At 40.7% G+C, this 17,583-nt stretch overlaps 1 protein-coding gene and 1 pseudogene across 4 annotated transcripts in view; both read right to left on the reverse strand.

Moving 5' to 3' along the window:
• Positions 1-17,583, reverse strand: part of CA5B (carbonic anhydrase 5B) — a 51,331-nt gene that overhangs the window by 11,440 nt on the left and 22,308 nt on the right. For all 4 annotated transcript variants that reach the window (XM_019417967.2, XM_019417968.2, XM_019417966.2 and 1 more), the window contains one exon: positions 7,735-7,932. In XM_019417967.2, coding sequence (XP_019273512.1) covers positions 7,735-7,932 — 198 coding nt within the window. The remainder of the gene's footprint in view (positions 1-7,734; positions 7,933-17,583) is intronic.
• On the reverse strand, positions 882-2,901 carry LOC128773856 (serine/arginine-rich splicing factor 11-like; annotated as a pseudogene).

Raw genomic sequence — 17,583 nt, forward strand, 5'->3', positions numbered from 1 at the left:
TTCATAAGTTCAAGCCCCGTGTCAGGCTCTGTGCTGACAGCTTGGAGCCTGGAGCCTGCTTCAGGCCCCTTCCCTGCTCATGCTGTGACTCTCTCTCAAAAATAAATAAACATTAACAAAAAATTTTTTAAAAAGAATGTTAATTTGTCATGTCAACAGATAAGACCATAAGTAGATCCATCATGTTGGAGGGTTTTAATGACATTTAGGATATTCCTGCCACAATTAACATGCAATCAGTGCATTCCCTACATAGCTGCATTATAGCAATGAATCAAATTCTAGAAATACTATAAGTGAACTTACTTAATAAAGGAGATCATACAACATAAACTATCCATGGGTGCTGTGATGTATGCAGCTTTTCGTTTTTGTTTTAAAGCAGCACCAGAATACTTTTAAAACTGCTTGACAGATTTCACCATGTCAAGATTGGTTACTCCCGGGGGCGCCTGGGTGGCTCAGTCGGTTGAGCGTCCGACTTCGGCTCAGGTTATGATCTCACAATCTGTGAGTTCGAGCCCCATGTTGGGCTCTGTGCTGACAGCTCAGAGCCTGGAGCCTGCTTTGGATTCTGTGTCTCCTTCTCTCTCTGCCCCTCCCCCGCTCATGCACACACACACACACACACACACACACACACACACACACACACTCTCTCTCTCTCTCTCTCTCTGTCAAAAATAAATAAACATTGAAAAAAATTTTTTAAAGAATTGGTTACTCCTGTATCATTTTCTAAATGGTTTTGGATGTAAATAACTAGTATCAATATTAGAAGCTTTGTATCCATTTATAACTCAGAACTGTAAACATCTAGGTTTGGTAGGAACAAAAACAGCATTAAGAAATCACAGGAAGGAATGACATTCATGCATGTATGCAGCTGGATTCCCATGGTGGCAATATTCAGTCACTCATAAACATGTCTTCTCCATGATGATCATTCCCATTCACTTTGGATTCTTTTAGTGAATCACCAGTTCCCTTTTCCACAAAACATCCTTTTGTTTTAGGGGAACTTGGTTCTGTTGGTTTCTTCTCTTTTTTCTCTTTCTTACTGTCATTCCCTTGTTCCTCTTCATTATTAATTTTACATCTTTATCACTCTCTGATTTCGTTTTCTGATTCTTTTCCTTATCTTCACTTTTCTTCTTCTTGCTTGTTGGTCATTCTCTTTCATCTCTGCTTCTTTCTTTACTTTTCTTCTCCTTTTTATATCTCCTATAGGATATAACTAGACTTTTTTCTTTTAGGTGACCTAGGCTTTGTAGGAGATCTTGTGCCACGCCTACTTCATTGGGGTTGTCTGTCTCTGCTTGCATTTCTGGAATCTATGGCTGTGCTATAACTTTTTGGTGGTGTTTTGGAACACTCCTTTTCTTTGTCTTCTTTCTTTTTGCCCTGGTTTTTGATGTACTCCTTGACCTTCTACCTCTCTCTCTGAAATGAGATCTTCTCTGTCTTGGACGTTTGGATCATCCCCTACTCCTTGACTTAGAATGTGATCTCCTTCTCGATCTGCTTCCTAACTGCCTGTGCCTAGAAGATGAGGGCGTTCGCCTCCTCCTAGAACATGCTCTTGACCTTGAGTTACTGCGCCTACTTTTTAAATGTGCAGTAAAATGTAAATTTCTCTTAGCATATTTATCCAACCCAATCTCATAAAACTGAAGTATGGGGACAAAAGATATTCTTTCTTTTTTATGCACTGATACTTTTTTTAAAGTAAACTCTACACCCAGCGTGGGACCCAAACTCATGACCCTGAGATCAAGAGTCATGTGCTGTACCACGTGCCATCATGTGCCAGCCAGGTGCCTCTTGCATTTCAATTTTGGAAGATACTACTGTTTGTCTTCCCCTTCCATTGAAATAAAATAGGAAATTTGCAAGTGAAAACTTATCACCCATGTCCCTTTGGACAGAGTGAACGATGTGAGTCATCCACACTGTACCACTGTCCTTACCACGTTGGATAATAAATGCCTTTTGTTTGGCTAGTGTTTTCTGAACTAGTGAAATAATACTTTAAATGCAAAATATCCAGATAAAACAAGATTTTAAAATCATCTTTCGTCAGACTTTGGGTTGTACTGATTTTTTTTCTTGAGTTTCCTAACACATATTAATTAGTTCCTCATTTCTTCCATCTAATCCAACCCTGGAGATGTCTGTTCATGGTTAAACCAATATAAGAGCATAAAACCCATCTATCTCAACTACCTTAGTGATCTTTAGAGTTTACTGCATCATTAGTTGAATTTTATGTGCAATTACAACAATCCCAGGACTAAATACGTCGGATATGTCATGCAGTGGTCTGCTATGTATCTTATTGCCTTTTGAAAATACTTTACATAATTTCTTCCTCTAAAAAAAATGTTTTGAAAGAGGTGAGCAAAGACACCAATGACCACTTTTCTTCAAGGGGCAGGGGAGGTACAGAGACTAATACCACCTGATTCACTAAAATAACAGGAGGATGGTACTAAAGCATACTGAAATAAAAATAAAATATTTTCCAAAACCTTGCTTTTCTATGCCAGCTCCATATTGTGAGCTTGACTTTGGCAAAATTCAATCTAATCTGTTGAATGAAATTGAAGTTCTTGTCCCATGTTAAGTGACCAAGGCAGAAGGGAAGGCTAGCTTTTCTCTCCTATCTCCAGAAAAACACTGGCAACATATTCTGGAAACTTACTGTGTGTCTCCTCCAAAGATAATGAGCAAGGCAGAGAGGAGCTGTTACTAGTGGGTGGCTGCAGGGGGAAGGGGGCAGAACTGGTCTTCAGGTGTGTTTTGATTCACCCACACAATGCTAAATACATCTTAAAGTTCATTGCCGACATTTAAAGCTAGACAATTTCCCATAAAACTCCACATTTCAAACTGGAGAATGAGAAGCCCTGCCCATGTTGGGCACATGCTCCCACCAGGCAACAACAGGCTAGATGGGAGAAACGGCCACCACCTTTCGACGGTCCTGCCAGTTTCTCAGTCGCCATCACTACCATTTGTCTCAGATTCTCCCAGCCTGGCTCATGCTCATTACTTCTATGGCACTATAGGCACCTCTACATTTGTGATCCCTGGGAGAGAAGTGAGATGCCCAGGCATCTGATTTGGGCACTTCTAACTAGAAAAATCGTGAAGTCTCTACATGCACTGGGTACTAGATCCACATAAATTGTACATAGGGGAGAAGTGAGACAAGGAGGTATTCTCCTATATAATGGGGCTGAGGGCATGCACTTTACAGGAAAGGGACCTCAGTTTGAATTCATTGGCTTTGTGCCATTGGCCATGTATCCTGGCAGTTTCTAAGAAGACTCCCAATGAACCCTATCTCTTGGTATTCACACCCTTGTGTGATGCCCTCTCCTGAGTGTGAGCTAGACCTTGTGACTTGCTTCTAAGGGTAAAAGTCATGCGATACGAGTTTTCAGATTAGGTTACAAAAAGATGCTGGTTGTCACCTTGCTTGCTCTCTCTGACGAAGCCAGCTGCCATGTTGTGAGCTGCCCTACGGAGAGGCCCACTGGGCAAGGAAAAGGGAGTGGCCTCTCGCCAACAGCCAGCAAAGAAACCAAGGCCCTGAGAGAAACTGAATTCTGCCAACAGCCACGTGAGTGAATTTGGATGAGGATTCTTCGCCAGAGGAGTCTTGAGATGAAACCCCAACCACAGCTGACACCTCCATCACAGCCCAGCGCGAGACCCAGAGCAAGAGTACGCAGGTAAGCTGCACCCACATTACCCCTCTCTGGGCAAGGTCTGCAGAACTGGCTGTGTATCAGCTCCTGCCTACCTCAGGCCTCACTTGGCTGCCATTTCCTTCTTGCACTTACACACAGTAGTACCAAACACAAGCATTGCACTGCCTTGAACCTCCCCCTCCATGCAGACGGCCCAGGTGTCACCCCCTCCAGGAAGCCTTCTCCCACCGGACCCCACCTGAACACTTCCCTCGCAGCGCTCGGCACTCTGCATTAGCGCTGTCTGTTCATGGGTCTGTCTCCCCACCACAGTATTAGCTCCTTAAAGGTGGCGACCATCCTTTCTTCCTCTTTCCATTCTGAGCACCTGGCACAGTGTGTGGCACTTAGAAGATTCTCAATGAAACCAGGAACTAAAGAAATAGACTGCAAAGTATCTGTTGGGTTTGTTAATTGAAACATCACTGGTAACCTCAGCAAGAGCGAAGAAAAAGGTGGGGTCGGGTGGGGCAGATGTGTGGACGACAGGGGGAAGTACAGTCAGCAAGAAACAGGCAGAAGGGAAACAGAAGATTGCAAATTAGAAAGCAGAGTGGTCATAAGATATATGGAATAACTGGGGTGATGGAAATGTTCTCAAATTGGATGGTCCTAACGGATACACCACTCTGTAGGTTTGCTACAAATCATTACATTGTTTTCTCCCAAAAAGCAAATGTAAGACCAAAATTAGGAAGGAGAACTCTTCAAATGTCTGGGAAACATTCTTCCTGGGTTTACCAGTGATACCCCAGAAAAGTGTAAAGTGACACAAGATGGGGCAGGAAGCACCCTTTGGGGAGCAACAGGACCCATCTCTTCCTCTCTTTGAGGCCTAGTGACCTAGCTGATGAGAGTACTTTCACGGGAGGTGAAATTAGAGATCATCCATGGACCTCAGCCCAGGCATAATTTAGTGCCACTCCCCATGGCATTTTGCATCCCTCACATGCACTGTGTCCTATTCAGGGGAGCCAAACAACAAAACAGTACCCAGCAAAGGGCAGTGCTATGAGATGCTCACATACCTTCTCTTATTATCCTTTTAATTTCTGTAAGGTTGGTGGTGATGTCCCTCTTTCATTCCTGATTTCAGTAATTTGAGTCTTCTCTTATTTGTTTTCTCGCTCCACCTAGCTAAAGGTTTATCAGTTTTGTTGATCTTTCTGGAGAACCAACTTTTGACTTCATTGGTTTCTGCTCTGTTCTTTGTGTTTGTTTTGGGTTTAGTTTGCTCTTCTCCTTCTAGCTCCTTAAGGTGGGAAGCTAGATTATTGATTTGAGAAATTTCTTCTTCAATAAAGGCATTTTCATCTCTAATTTCCCTCTAAGCACTACTTTTGCTACATCCCATAAGGTTTGGTATGGTTTCTTTTTGTCACATACCTTCCTCAAACCCTTTCTTTGCACACCTTATCCCGAGTTCTTTGTAAAGCACACTGTAGCAGCATTTCCTAGTTGTTTTTTTTTTTTAATTTATAGACATTGATATTTATTAGCTCCTTTCCTTTCTACAATTAGAATTGGTTCTTGCCTTTCTTCATTTCTAGGAAGTCTTTGCTGTCTTTTACTTTTTCTTTATTTTTTATGTTCATTCACTCTTTCCTCCTCTTTGAATGCTATTAATTATTTTGCAACAGCATGGAGAAATAGCAATGAAGAATAAGCAGGAAATAGGAGGCAGTCACTGAAATGTGGAAAAAGAGAGAGAGAGAGAAAGTTAGATACTTATCAAAGATTAATGGTATTTTAAAGAGAATGATTATTAAAGCATAATTTTAAAAAGGGTTACCTATTTTGGTCCTTCCTAACAAAATAAGTGGAAAATTAGCAACCTCTCTACAATTTTTCTGGATATTTTATAAAAATAGTGCGACACTGACACACCTAGGGAAGGTAACATCGAGGAATAATCAGTTTAGTGAGTTGTGCTTGGAGGTATCTAAGGAGTTATTATGAGGAAAATGCAGGTCATTTGTATTCCATCTGAGATTGCCCTAGCAAATGGGTGGATAAGAATTCGTGAATCTATTGTTAAAAAGGGGGAAAAATGACTAAAAAATGAAACAGAAAGCTATTTGCCTCGAATGATCTTGAGATTAACTCACTTGGTTAGAAACCTATTAAACAACTTCCCACAATTTCCAACTCAGTGAAGGAAACCTATATTGGAAACAGTCTCTAGACCGTCAAGGTCATTAGAAAGCTGACCAACATTTAGGATCCTCAGAAGAAAAAGAAGGTTGCCAAGGACCTAGACAAAATTGAGACTTGAGAGGGTTGCTGTGCATCCAGAGTGTATGTAGGAGAGTTGGTATTTACAGACTGGGTCTGCCCATTGGTGTAGTCGGCAGGAGTAATGCTAGAACTCCTGAGACAAGTAAAGCTCATTGTCATGCAAGATAGCTATCTGGAATATAGGAATTTAGGTTGCTGTTTTGAAGATTTCTGGAATCCTTATATACAATGTAACACTACAGTATTCCAGTGATATAGCTTCCGGTTGAGACAGGAGCACACTATAGGGTTTTGGAACAGTTAGGAAAGATACTAATGAATCTGGGAGGAAAAGGAGTAATTTCTTCTCAGTTTGAGAAATGTAAGCAAGATGCTCAGGTTTGGGGGGCCACGTCATACCACAGAGGAGAAAGGAAAAAAATGGGGAACATAGAAACACCTAAGCTCTTAAAGACAGGCCTGAGCACTTGGTGGATCACAGCAGAGAAGTACATCAAAGGGAAGAGAGCCAGAGAGAGAGAATTCCCATTGGAGGAGCAGTCTGTTTGCTGTTGGGCCAGAGAGCCATGTCTAAGTTTCAGAGCAACCCTAGGAAAATGCATAGAGAACCAAGATACAGTTGGGAATTCTAGAGCGAGGATAGATACAGGACTAAACGCTTCCATTTATGCTTTAGGTTACATTTTGTACTTGATTCATTAACACGTTCATGGGCTTATTTCCTCATATTCATAAGAGAAAACTAATTTCCTAAAGGGTTTCTCAATCTCGGCTCTATTGATATTAGGGGCTGAATAACTCTTTGCGAATGTTGTCCTGCATACTGTAGGCTCTTCAGCTGTTTTCCTGGCCTTGACCCACAAGACAACAGGTGCACCCCACCCTCCCAAGTGTGACAACTTAAAATGCCTACGCATGTTGCCAAGTGTCCCCAGCCCCTAGGGAGGAAGGGGTGATAAAATTGCCACTGGTTGATAACCACAAAGAGAGACTATTTCAAATAATAATTATTTCAGATGAAGACTATTTGGTACCATCAAATTTGATTTGAAAAGGAAAAGAAAAAGAGAAAAGAAACCTACATGGAATTAATCACATTCTGTGTTCAATAGATACTAAAAGTTTTAGGTAAACTTTGAAATCATTCAGATTAGTTTATATCTGGGTAGGTTCAAAACCAGAGAAGATTCAAAAGCAATATAATATCTGGTTTTGAAAATCTCCTTTAAATTGTGTTTCTTCTAAATCAACAAAATTAACAGAATATGAGTTTTCATTTTATAATATAGAACTGGTTGTTAAGATTATAACCTCACGCACACATGAATATGCTTTTTTGCCCCATTTCAAAGGTACTGCAATCTGATCAGTTAAATCTGATTAAATAGTATTACTCTTAAAGGTAAAAGTGTCTTGTAAAGTCAGCAAGCAGAGAAAATCAGTACGTATTCAATACACACAAAATAAATTTCAGGCAAAGCTTTAATTTCACAACCTATCTTCTGTCTATACATAGAGATACACATACTTATTAATAAAAGTACTACCTATACTAGTAGAAGAAAATGTTCATAAAAACTCGAAGGGATTTTTTTCATACATTGAAAAAGCTGAGTGCAAGGAGTCCCATGCCACCACTCATACAGGTCCATGGTCCCAAGGAGGCAGTGTGGTGTGGCCTGTGCTCACATCAAACTGTCCCTTTAACTCCAGACAAGACCACCAGTCTGACCCTCACCTGATTTATCTGTAGAATCTTCAAATTCCACGAGGAAGGAGTACCCGTTATTCCAGACGTGGAGGCAGGTGGTCGGGTCGTAAGAGATGGTGAGCGGTTTTAAGCCAGGATCATAGACACTGTCCCTCCACCGGATGTTGATGGGCGACTGGCGCTCGCCCGCCGGGACCAGGTCCACGCTCTCCCAGAGCGGGTGCACTAGGAGAAAAAGCACAGCGGGGCCATCATCAAGACGTCTGCTATGTGGGATCACACACGAGGCAATTCGAGTTGTGGGGAGTGTGTCCAGGCCCATGGAGTCTACCTCTTAGGAATTAGCCACCTGGGGGCTAAACGGACTGATTAAGGCAGAGGACAAAGGCAGCTCAGAGAGCACCTTGCACGGGCACAGACGTCTGCTGCTTTGTCAGACACAAGCGGCTCAGTCCACCCTCTGATTTCACCCGAACCAAGTGCCACCCGCTCTTGTGGTAACAGTAAGACGCGTGCAGATTAGCACCGTGTGGAAGGAGGGTACCTTCAAATGAGCTGTTTTTCTTTATTGATAATTTTCTGAGCCCCACTTACCAAACCAAGTTTACATACAAATACAAATCAATGAAATTTCCAATAATGAATTATTTCCAACAAAGGAAATGTGGGAAGAAGAGGAAGAATTTTTGGAAAGCAAATGTTGAACCAAGCACTGTAAGTTTTTGATCGCTTGGCTGGTTGAAATAAACACTTTCGTGGCATGCACCTGTAACTTAACTTGCAGTTTTGAAGATCTCTGGATTATTTACACAATGCAATATTACAGTCTTCCAACTGAGATGGGGGAGACAGTCTTGGGTTTTAGAAAAACTAACACAAATGCCAAAGAATCTGGGGAAAAGAAGAGTACTTTCTTCTAAATTTGAGACATGTGAGTAAGATGTTCAGGGTTTGGGGGCCATATTATACCAAGGAGAAGAAAAAACAAAAACAGGGGACACAGAGACACCTACATCTTTAAGGACAGACTTGAACACTTCCTGAATCACAGCAGAGAAGTGTGTCAGAGGGAAGAGAAGCAGAGAGATGAATCCCTTTGGTGGGATTATATGGTCCTATATAAGTGTGTATGCTGAGTTCATCTCCTATATAAGCAAACTGTGAGGATTAGGCAACCATCCTACAAAACCCGGGTGGAATATTAGTACTGCTAAGGTCCCTCGAGTTCTGTCACATACATAGCTATGGACATTATATATTAAAGTGTCCATGCACAGTTTGTTCCCCACAGACACAATATAGCACTGACAATGATTTTTCTACAAAGAGCCAAGCACCAGGTCTTTGTGCTAAATTCCTGATAAATCTCAGCAGACTTCCTGTAACATAGACAGAGCAGCTGCTGAGACATCCATGCATGATGTGATAGAACCCATGTGCATGATACGGCGTGCTCCAGTTCTCTGCCCTTTAGTAGCACCACGGACACAGAAGAACCAAGAGCAGCAGGACAACCAGAAGAAATATGAGTTGAGATAAATCATTACCAACAATGCTCTGTACCTCACTCCACCTCTAAGAAAGAGTCTAAGGATTTGAGAAAGTGATGAGGTAGCTGTGACTTAGTCAATCTCCTGTGTGTATGATGGGGTCCCTTGACACTCCACTTTCCATAAAATAAAACAAAACCAAACAGAAACTTACCACTGTTTACTCTTTAAAAATTTTTAATGTTTATTTATTTTTGAGACAGAGAGAGACACAGCATGAACAGGGGAGGGTCAGAGAGAGAGGGAGACACAGAATCCGAAGCAGGCCCCAGGCTCTGAGCTGTCAGCACAGAGCCCGACGTGGGGCTCAAACTCACAGACCGTGAGATCATGACCTGAGCCGAAGTCGAAGTCGGATGCCTAACCGACTGAGCCACACAGGCGCCCCTACCACTGTTTACTCTTACAGAGAAGGCATCTCTTTCTGAGCTAGCTGCCCCAAAGCTAGAAATTCAAGATCTTAGCCTTGTTATTTTTGGAAAAAGAGCCCCAGCAGTATAGACAAAGCTCTTCAGGCAGTTACTAGAATAGCGATTCTCAGTGAAGGGAGCAATTCTGCTCCCAGGGGACATTTGGTAATGTCTGCAGATATTTTTGGTTGTCGCAACTAGAGTTAGGTGCTACTGACATCTAGTGGGTAGAGGCCAGGCATGCAGCTAAACATCCTAAAATTCCTAGGACAGGCACCCACGAGAAAGAATCGTCTGGCCCCAATTATCAATAATACAAAACTTGACAAGTCTTTGTCTTGGGCTGAAAGATAGAGGCAAACTCAAACTATCCTCTTTTTCGTTTTCTTTTTTCATATAGCTCAGTACTCCCATCCCTAGAGAAATCTGAACCCAGGGTTTTTGTTTTTTTCCCTTAGTGTAAAAGAACTGGTGAAGAACGAGAATTTATTTTAGAAAAGAATGACAACTTTCTGTTTCATAAATCCTAAGTGAAAAATACATATGAATTGTTACAATACAGTCACAATCTGATTACAATGCAAATTCCTTGCAGACAGGAGCCATATCTTCCTCCTCTGTTTGTTCCCCTATAGTGCCTTATTGAATATATGTCCTTTCATTTTCATATTGATTATCCATCTGCCATTTCTGGAATAAAAAGGTCTATTTCATTACCTGTGTAATATTTTTTAAACTTCTAGAATCCCCTAGAAAAGCCCTGATTCGGTTTGATTATTTTTTGTTCTGATTTTAAAACTTTTAATTCCAATTTAGTTAACATACAGTGTTATATTAGTTTCAGGTATACAATATAGTGATTCAACAATTCCATATATCAACCTGTGCTCATCCTTAAACCCTATCACCTGTTGCACCCATCACCCCCCACCCAACTCCCCTCTGGTAACCATCAGTTTGTTCTCTATAGTTTAAGAGTCTGTTTCTTGGTTTCTCTCTCTCTCTCTCTCTCCTTTTTTTCCCCTTTGCTTGTTTGCTTTGTTTCTAAATTCCACATATGAGTAAAATCATATGGTATTTCTCTTTCTCTGACTTACTTCACTTAACATTATACTCTCTAGCTCCATCCATGTCCTTGTAAATGTCAAGATTTCATTCATTTTTATGACTGGATAATACTGCATTGTATATGTGTGTATGTGTGTGTATATATGTATGTGTATATATACCTTTTCTTACCCAGTCATCTGTCGATGGACACTTGGGCTGCTTCTGTAATTTGGCTATTGCAAATAATGCTACAATAAACGTAGTGGTGCATGTATCCCTTTGAATTAGTGTTTTTGTATTTTGGGGGTACATACCCAGTAGTGCAGTTGCTGGGAACTAAGGGGTAGGTTCCTTAACATTTTGAGGCATCTCCATATTGTTTTCCACAATGGCAGCACCAGTTTTGCATTGCTACCAACAGTGGAAGAGGGTTCTTTTTTCTCCACATACTCGCCAACACTTGTTGTTTCTTGTCTCTTTAGTGATTTTTGTCTCTTTCTTGTTTCTTTAGTGATTTTAGCCATTCTGAAAGGCGTGAAGTGATATATCATTGTGGTGTTGATTTTCATCTTCCTGACGATTAGTAATGCTGAGCATCTTTTCATGCATCTGTTGGCCATCTGTATGTCTTCTTTGGAGAAATGTCTGTTCATGTCTTTGGCCCATTTTTAAATTGGATAATTTGGGTTTTTTGTTTCGTTTTGAGTTGTATAGGTTCCTTATATATTTTGGAAACTAACCCTTTATCAGATATGTAATTTGCAAATATCTTCTCTCATTCAGTAGTTTGCTTTTTAGTTTTGTTGATCATTCCCTTTGCTGTGCAGATGCTTTTTATTTTGATATAGTTCCAATAGTTTATTTTTGCTTCTGTTTCCCTTGCCTCAGGAGACATACCTAGAAAAATGTTGCTATGGCTGATGTCAGAGACATTACTGCCTGTGCTCTCTTCTGGGATTTTTATGGTTTCAGGTCTCACATTTAGGCCCTTAATCCATTTTTTACTTTATTTTGTGTATGAACTGTGGTCCAGTTTGATTCTTTTGTATGTAGTTGTCCAGTTTTCCCAGAACCATTTGTTGAAGAGACTTTTTCCCACTGCATATTCTTGCCTGCCTTGTCAAAGATTAATTGACCATATAATCATGGGTTTATTTCTGGGTTTTCTGTTGTGTTACATTGATCTATATGTCTATTTTTGTGCCAGTACCATACTGTTTTGATTTCTACAGCTTTGTAATATAATTTGAAGTCTCGAATTGTGATACCTCCAGTTTTGTTCTTCTTTTTCAAAATTGCTTTGGCTATTTGGAGTCTTTTGTGGTTCCATATAAATTTTAGGATTTTTTGTTCTAGTTCTGTGGAAAATGTTGTTGGAATTTTGATAGGGATTGCATTAAATGTGTAGATTCCTTTGGGTAGTATAGACATTTAAAAAATATTTATTCTCCCAATCCATGAGCATGGAACGTCTTTCCATTTCTTTGTGTCATCTTCAATTTCTTTCATCCATGTTTTATAGTTTTCAGAATACAGGTCTTTCACCTCTTTGGTTAGGTTTATCCCTGGGTATCTTATTTTTGGTGCAACTGTAAACAGGATCAATTCCTTGATTTCTCTTTCTTCTGTTTTGATATTAGTGTATAGAAATGCAACAGAGTTCTGTACATTGATTTTGTATCCTGTGACTTTACTGAATTGATCTATCAGTTCTAGTAGTTTTTTTGATGGAGTCTTTCCAGTTTCTGTATGTAGTACCATGTCATCTACAAATAGTGAAAGTTTTACTTCTTCCTTCCAGATTTGGATCCTTTTCATTTATTTATTTTGTTGTTGTCTCATTAGTGTGGCCTGGACTTCCAGTACTATGTTGAATAAAAGTAGTGAGAGTAGACATCTGTGTCTTGCTCCTGACCTTTAGGGGAAAGCTCTCAGGTTTGCCCCATTGAGTATGATGTTCACTGTGAGTTATTCATACATGGCCTTTATTATGTTGAGGTATGTTCTCTCTAAACCTACTTTGTTGAGGGCTTTGATCATGAATGAATATTTTACTTTGTCAAATGCTTTTTCTGCATCTATTGAAATGATCATATAGTTCTTATTATTTCTGTTATTGATGTGATGTATCACGTTGATTGATACTTCAATATTGAACCACCCTTGTATCCTGGGAATAAGTCCCATTTCATCATGGTGAATGGTTTTTTTTAAACGGATTCTATTTGCTAGTATTTTGTTGAGGATTTTTGCATCTTTGGTCATCAGAGATATTGGCCCATAGTTCCTTTTTTTGTGGTGTCTTTATCTGCTTTGTATCAGGCTGTTTACTGGCTTCATAGAATGATTTTGGAAGTTTTCCTTCTATTTTTTGGAATAGTTTGAGAAGAATAGGTATTAACTCTTTAATTTTTTTTTTTAATTTACTCTTTAAATGTTTTAAATTTTGCCTGTGAAGCCATCTGGTCCTGGACTTTTGTTTGCTGGAAGTCTTGATTACAGATCCAGTCTCTTTGCTGGTAATTGGTCTGTTCAAGCTGATTCAATTGTAGGATGCCTGGCACCAAGAGACTCTGCAGGACCTTCCCCTCTGAGATCTCAGACTGTGGCCCAGGAGTTGAGAATTCACATTCTTCAAAACCAATTCGTGAGGGTCTCCTGTAAAGACCAGGCAAGAAGGGGACTAACAAGCAGATCCCCAAGACGATCCCTCCTTTCACCCTGACTCGTCCCCCACCCCATTCAGGAAATGACCAGAATCTATTCTCACCCATGCAAACACCAGCCCCCAAATCCCAGACCTATTCCTTCATTGCTCTTTTATGGCCTTGATGCTTCTGTCAATTTATGTCCTTCGATTCACGAGGTCAGCTTCTGGAAGATTTTTGACCCCCACTCCCACCCCAAACCTCCTCCTCTGGAACCCAAACCATCCCCCGACCAGGGGCCCTTGTCTACTGTGGCCTTAGGGAAGACAACTTTTGCCAACGGTTTGATCTGCTAAAAATAATTCACATTTTGTTCTCCTCTCCCATCCTCTTCCTCCATGTTAACAAAATACAGAATGAAACAATATCTTGGTAGTTGCTCATACTTTCCCCCCAAATAGGAAGACGATTACGTGTTCTAACAGTGCCTTCATTTTCAGGTTATTCTTGTATGAAGAAAATGAAATAAACAGAAACCGTGATTTTATCAACCATGGTTTCAGTGAGTAGAGGTACACCGTCATCATGAAGGAGTCACTAATCTATTGCTGACAAGCATCAACATCTCTTTAGATTCCATGGAGAAAATGTGCTCGGTTTTAGTTCTTATTAATAGGACTAGTCCCGGCTTTGATTTCTTTTGTGCCTGTACCACCCTATGTGTCCAGCCTCAGGAGTGTCCCTCTTTCAACTCCTGAAACACAGGAAGCACGTTCCTGCTTTGGCCCCTCAGTTCCTGCTCCTCCCTCTCCTCAGAAAACACTTTCCCCTCACTCAGCTCCCATCATCTGTAAGTCTTGGGCTTTACCATCAACTCCTCAGTAAAATGTTCTCTGGCTACTCTTATAATATGATCTTCTTATTTTTTGATCATAACACTCTGATTTTTTTTCTTTCAAAAGATTTATTCCACTGGTATAATTATTATTGTATTTATATGAAGGGTAGCAGAATATGCCATTGTAGGGAAGGACAAATAAGTTTTACTCTACCCTTCGAGGTCCTTAGCTGAGACACCCTCCCCCCACTGTAATAAAAATATAGATTAGTAGGAGAAAAATTTTTAATTATCTATTTCCTGACTGGAGACCCACAGAGGTATGAGACTCCAATGGCAGTCAGGCAATTGAGGCTTAAATAACAGGGGAGATAAGGAAAGGTGCAGAGGCCCAAGGCTTCAAAGCGGAGGAAGGCAATTCACAGGAAGGTGAGAAGAGAAAATGCAGGGGAAGCCAAGTTTGCCCTTCCAAGCAGGTAAGTCTCTCTAAAGAAAAAGCTGTCTCTGGTAATAACTCTCCTCCTGGTCCAGCCCCCCCTTTTAATGTAAATTTCCCTGATGAAAGGATAACTTCTACTCTCCTTTCAGTGCTTCTCCTGTATCTGCAGTTTCTCAAAATAATCAGCTCAAAGTAATCCTTATGCCAAAGAGGCATATTTTGAGGTGGTGAAGGGTAGCAAGATATACCATCCCATATGCCTCTTTGGCACAAGGATTATTTTGAGCTGATTCTTCTGGCAACAGCCAACACAGGAGAAGCTCTGAAAACTGAGTAGAAATTACTCTTGGTGTAAGGGAAATCTCCATTTATAAGGGAAATCTCCCTGTGCATGGGTGTCTCCCTCTCTGTACCAGGAGAGAAGGATGACTATACATCACCAGGAGCTCTCATCAACAGGAAAAGGCTAGACTTAAATCCACCTAACAACCATGCCCTTGTTCACTGTGCTTTGTTTGGTAACCTCCCATGACTGCCCCCCTCAACATCTTTTGTCTTTAGCTGAAGATGGTATTTAAGGTGATGGCTGTGGCCATCTCTGGGAGCTTCTCAGTCTTCCTAGGTCTCTCCCATGTGTCCAGGAGGTGTACAGGTTACTAAACTTGTGTTTGTTTTTCTCTTGTTAACCTGTCTTTTATTATGGGTGGTCTCGGCCAAGAACTCAGAAAGGTGGAAGGAAAATTATTTGTTCTCCCCTACACACATACGCGTAATTATCTGCCTCTCCCACTGCTCCACAGTCTACAGCTGAGCTGGCTTTCAATCACTGCTTGTGCACTGAATGTACAAGATAAAGAGCATCCTTGAGAAGGTTCCAGTCCCCTTTTCTGTTTATTCCTAGTACCCTACTGATCACCACATTACTTTTTCATTAAGGATCTTTCAGGTTTATCTCTTCCGTGCCTGGCCCATGACCAGCAGCCCAGTTCAGGCCCCTACACCCCAGACTTCATACCATGCTCCTTGATTTCTTTTCCTGCTCTCTCATTCCCCTTTACTCCATCTTCCCAAACTTTGGTTTTGACATTAGCTCCCACCAGGTTGACCTTTCCTTCTTTTGAACTCACATCATGTTGACTCTAGCCCTTTTCACATCCAACCATTGCTCGTGCAGTGTGCATTTGCTTTATCTGCTCACGGGGCCCGTGTCAAGGCCTCAGTGTTAGGGCCTGTGTCCTAGACTTCTTCTACAGCCTCCAGGCTGAACTTGGTACCAGGCACAAAGGAGGCACTTAATGCTTATTTTATTGATAGAGAAAACCAAACAAGTTGATACCAAGGCTCTCTACCCTTACCTCACTCACACCAATAGTCTCTCCAACCAGGCAAGCAGGTTTACGCCAGTAAACCTCCTTTGTCCTACTGGAGGCGTCTCACGATGTTGTGGGAGACTGGAAACACCATTTTCACCATATGACCCTTACTGCCTGTGAAATGAAGGTCTTTGCTCTCTTAGACTGATTTTGGGAGTAAACTTCTGGATCACAGGGACAGATCACCTGTGCCCTCTTTGGACGCATCTTGCATTTTCGGTTAACCATTAAGGCTTATTGGTTTCCGTTGCTATTAATAGATCCCACTCATCAATGGCCAGACAATGGAACCTTTAAGTTAGCTATATTTAAAAGAAAAATATTCTTTATAGAGAGCTCTCACTTGTCTTACTAGTAAAAATCACAGAAATTAGACTTAAGAATTTTCCTTTCTATGTAAGATTTATAGGGAGCACTCAAGGCCTAATCTCCAGGCTTAAAGTATGCAGGTAGCCATGTAAATCCTGAAAGCTAGGAAGTGAATTTAAAAAAAGCACCTGAAACTACCAACAAGGCTGGCTTTGATTCTACCTTCCAAGGATTGATAATCGGGCCCTGTCAGCTTCAGGCATTCCAATGCAATGTCCTTTGCAGGTGTTTCCTAACCCCCTACTACAAAAGAATTCATGTCTTCTGGACAGCAGCAAGATGTTTTAAATTATAAAGCCCTTTTAGCTCCACTTTGAAAAGATCCAACTAAATGTAGCGATAAAAAGAATGACTACACAAACACCCTTCACAGGAAACAGGACCAAAAATTTCTCCTAGGCCCTCTTACAAATGATCTGTAAAAAGCATTATTCAGGGATTAATAGAAGCCTGTGTTGAATTATGTACCCAGAAAGAAGGGTTAAAATGCTTTCTTAAATGTGAGAATGTTAAGATGCTTTATACAGACTTTATATAGAGAAAAATCTTTTCATTCCCATTTTAGTTAAAAACCTCCCTACTTTAGTTAAAAGGACAGGTCAGTCTTTTGATATTCGGGCTGTAATCTAGTTCTTTGAGGAATTAAAAACAACTCTTGGTCTTATAAGTCTCTACAAACCCAGAAATGAAACTCTAGAAGCCAGTCAAAGCCCACCTATCTTTACCAATCCCCAAACCTCACCTATTCCTCTCAAAGTATTTGTGGATATCATGAAAGATCAGGATATTAAAACAGTGTCCTGTACTTTTTTTTTTTAAAGGTAAATTTTAAATCACAATTACCCTGAAACTCGGAAAAAACACATTTTTTTGCATTCATCCTGTCCCTTGAAATCATACATCTTACATCTTTAAAATGTAAACACATCCCACAATTGCCTGAGACTGAAGAAATAAAAGGGAAAAAGAGGTTTTTTAAAAATACAAACTTCTAGGGGCACCTGGGTGGCTCAGTCGGTTAAGTGGCCAACTTCAGCTCAGGTCATGTTTGTGAGTTCAAGCCCCGCATCGGGATATCTGCTGCTTGCTCGGAGCCTGGAGCCTGCTTCAGATTCTGTGTCTTCCTCTCTCTGTCCCTCCCCTGCTCTCTCTCTCTCTCAAAAATAAACATTAAAAAAATAAATAAATAAACTTGTAAA

Source organism: Panthera pardus, unplaced genomic scaffold (assembly GCF_024362965.1).
Source record: "Panthera pardus isolate Hobbes unplaced genomic scaffold, ASM2436296v1 HiC_scaffold_27, whole genome shotgun sequence".
Classification (NCBI taxonomy): domain Eukaryota; kingdom Metazoa; phylum Chordata; class Mammalia; order Carnivora; family Felidae; genus Panthera; species Panthera pardus.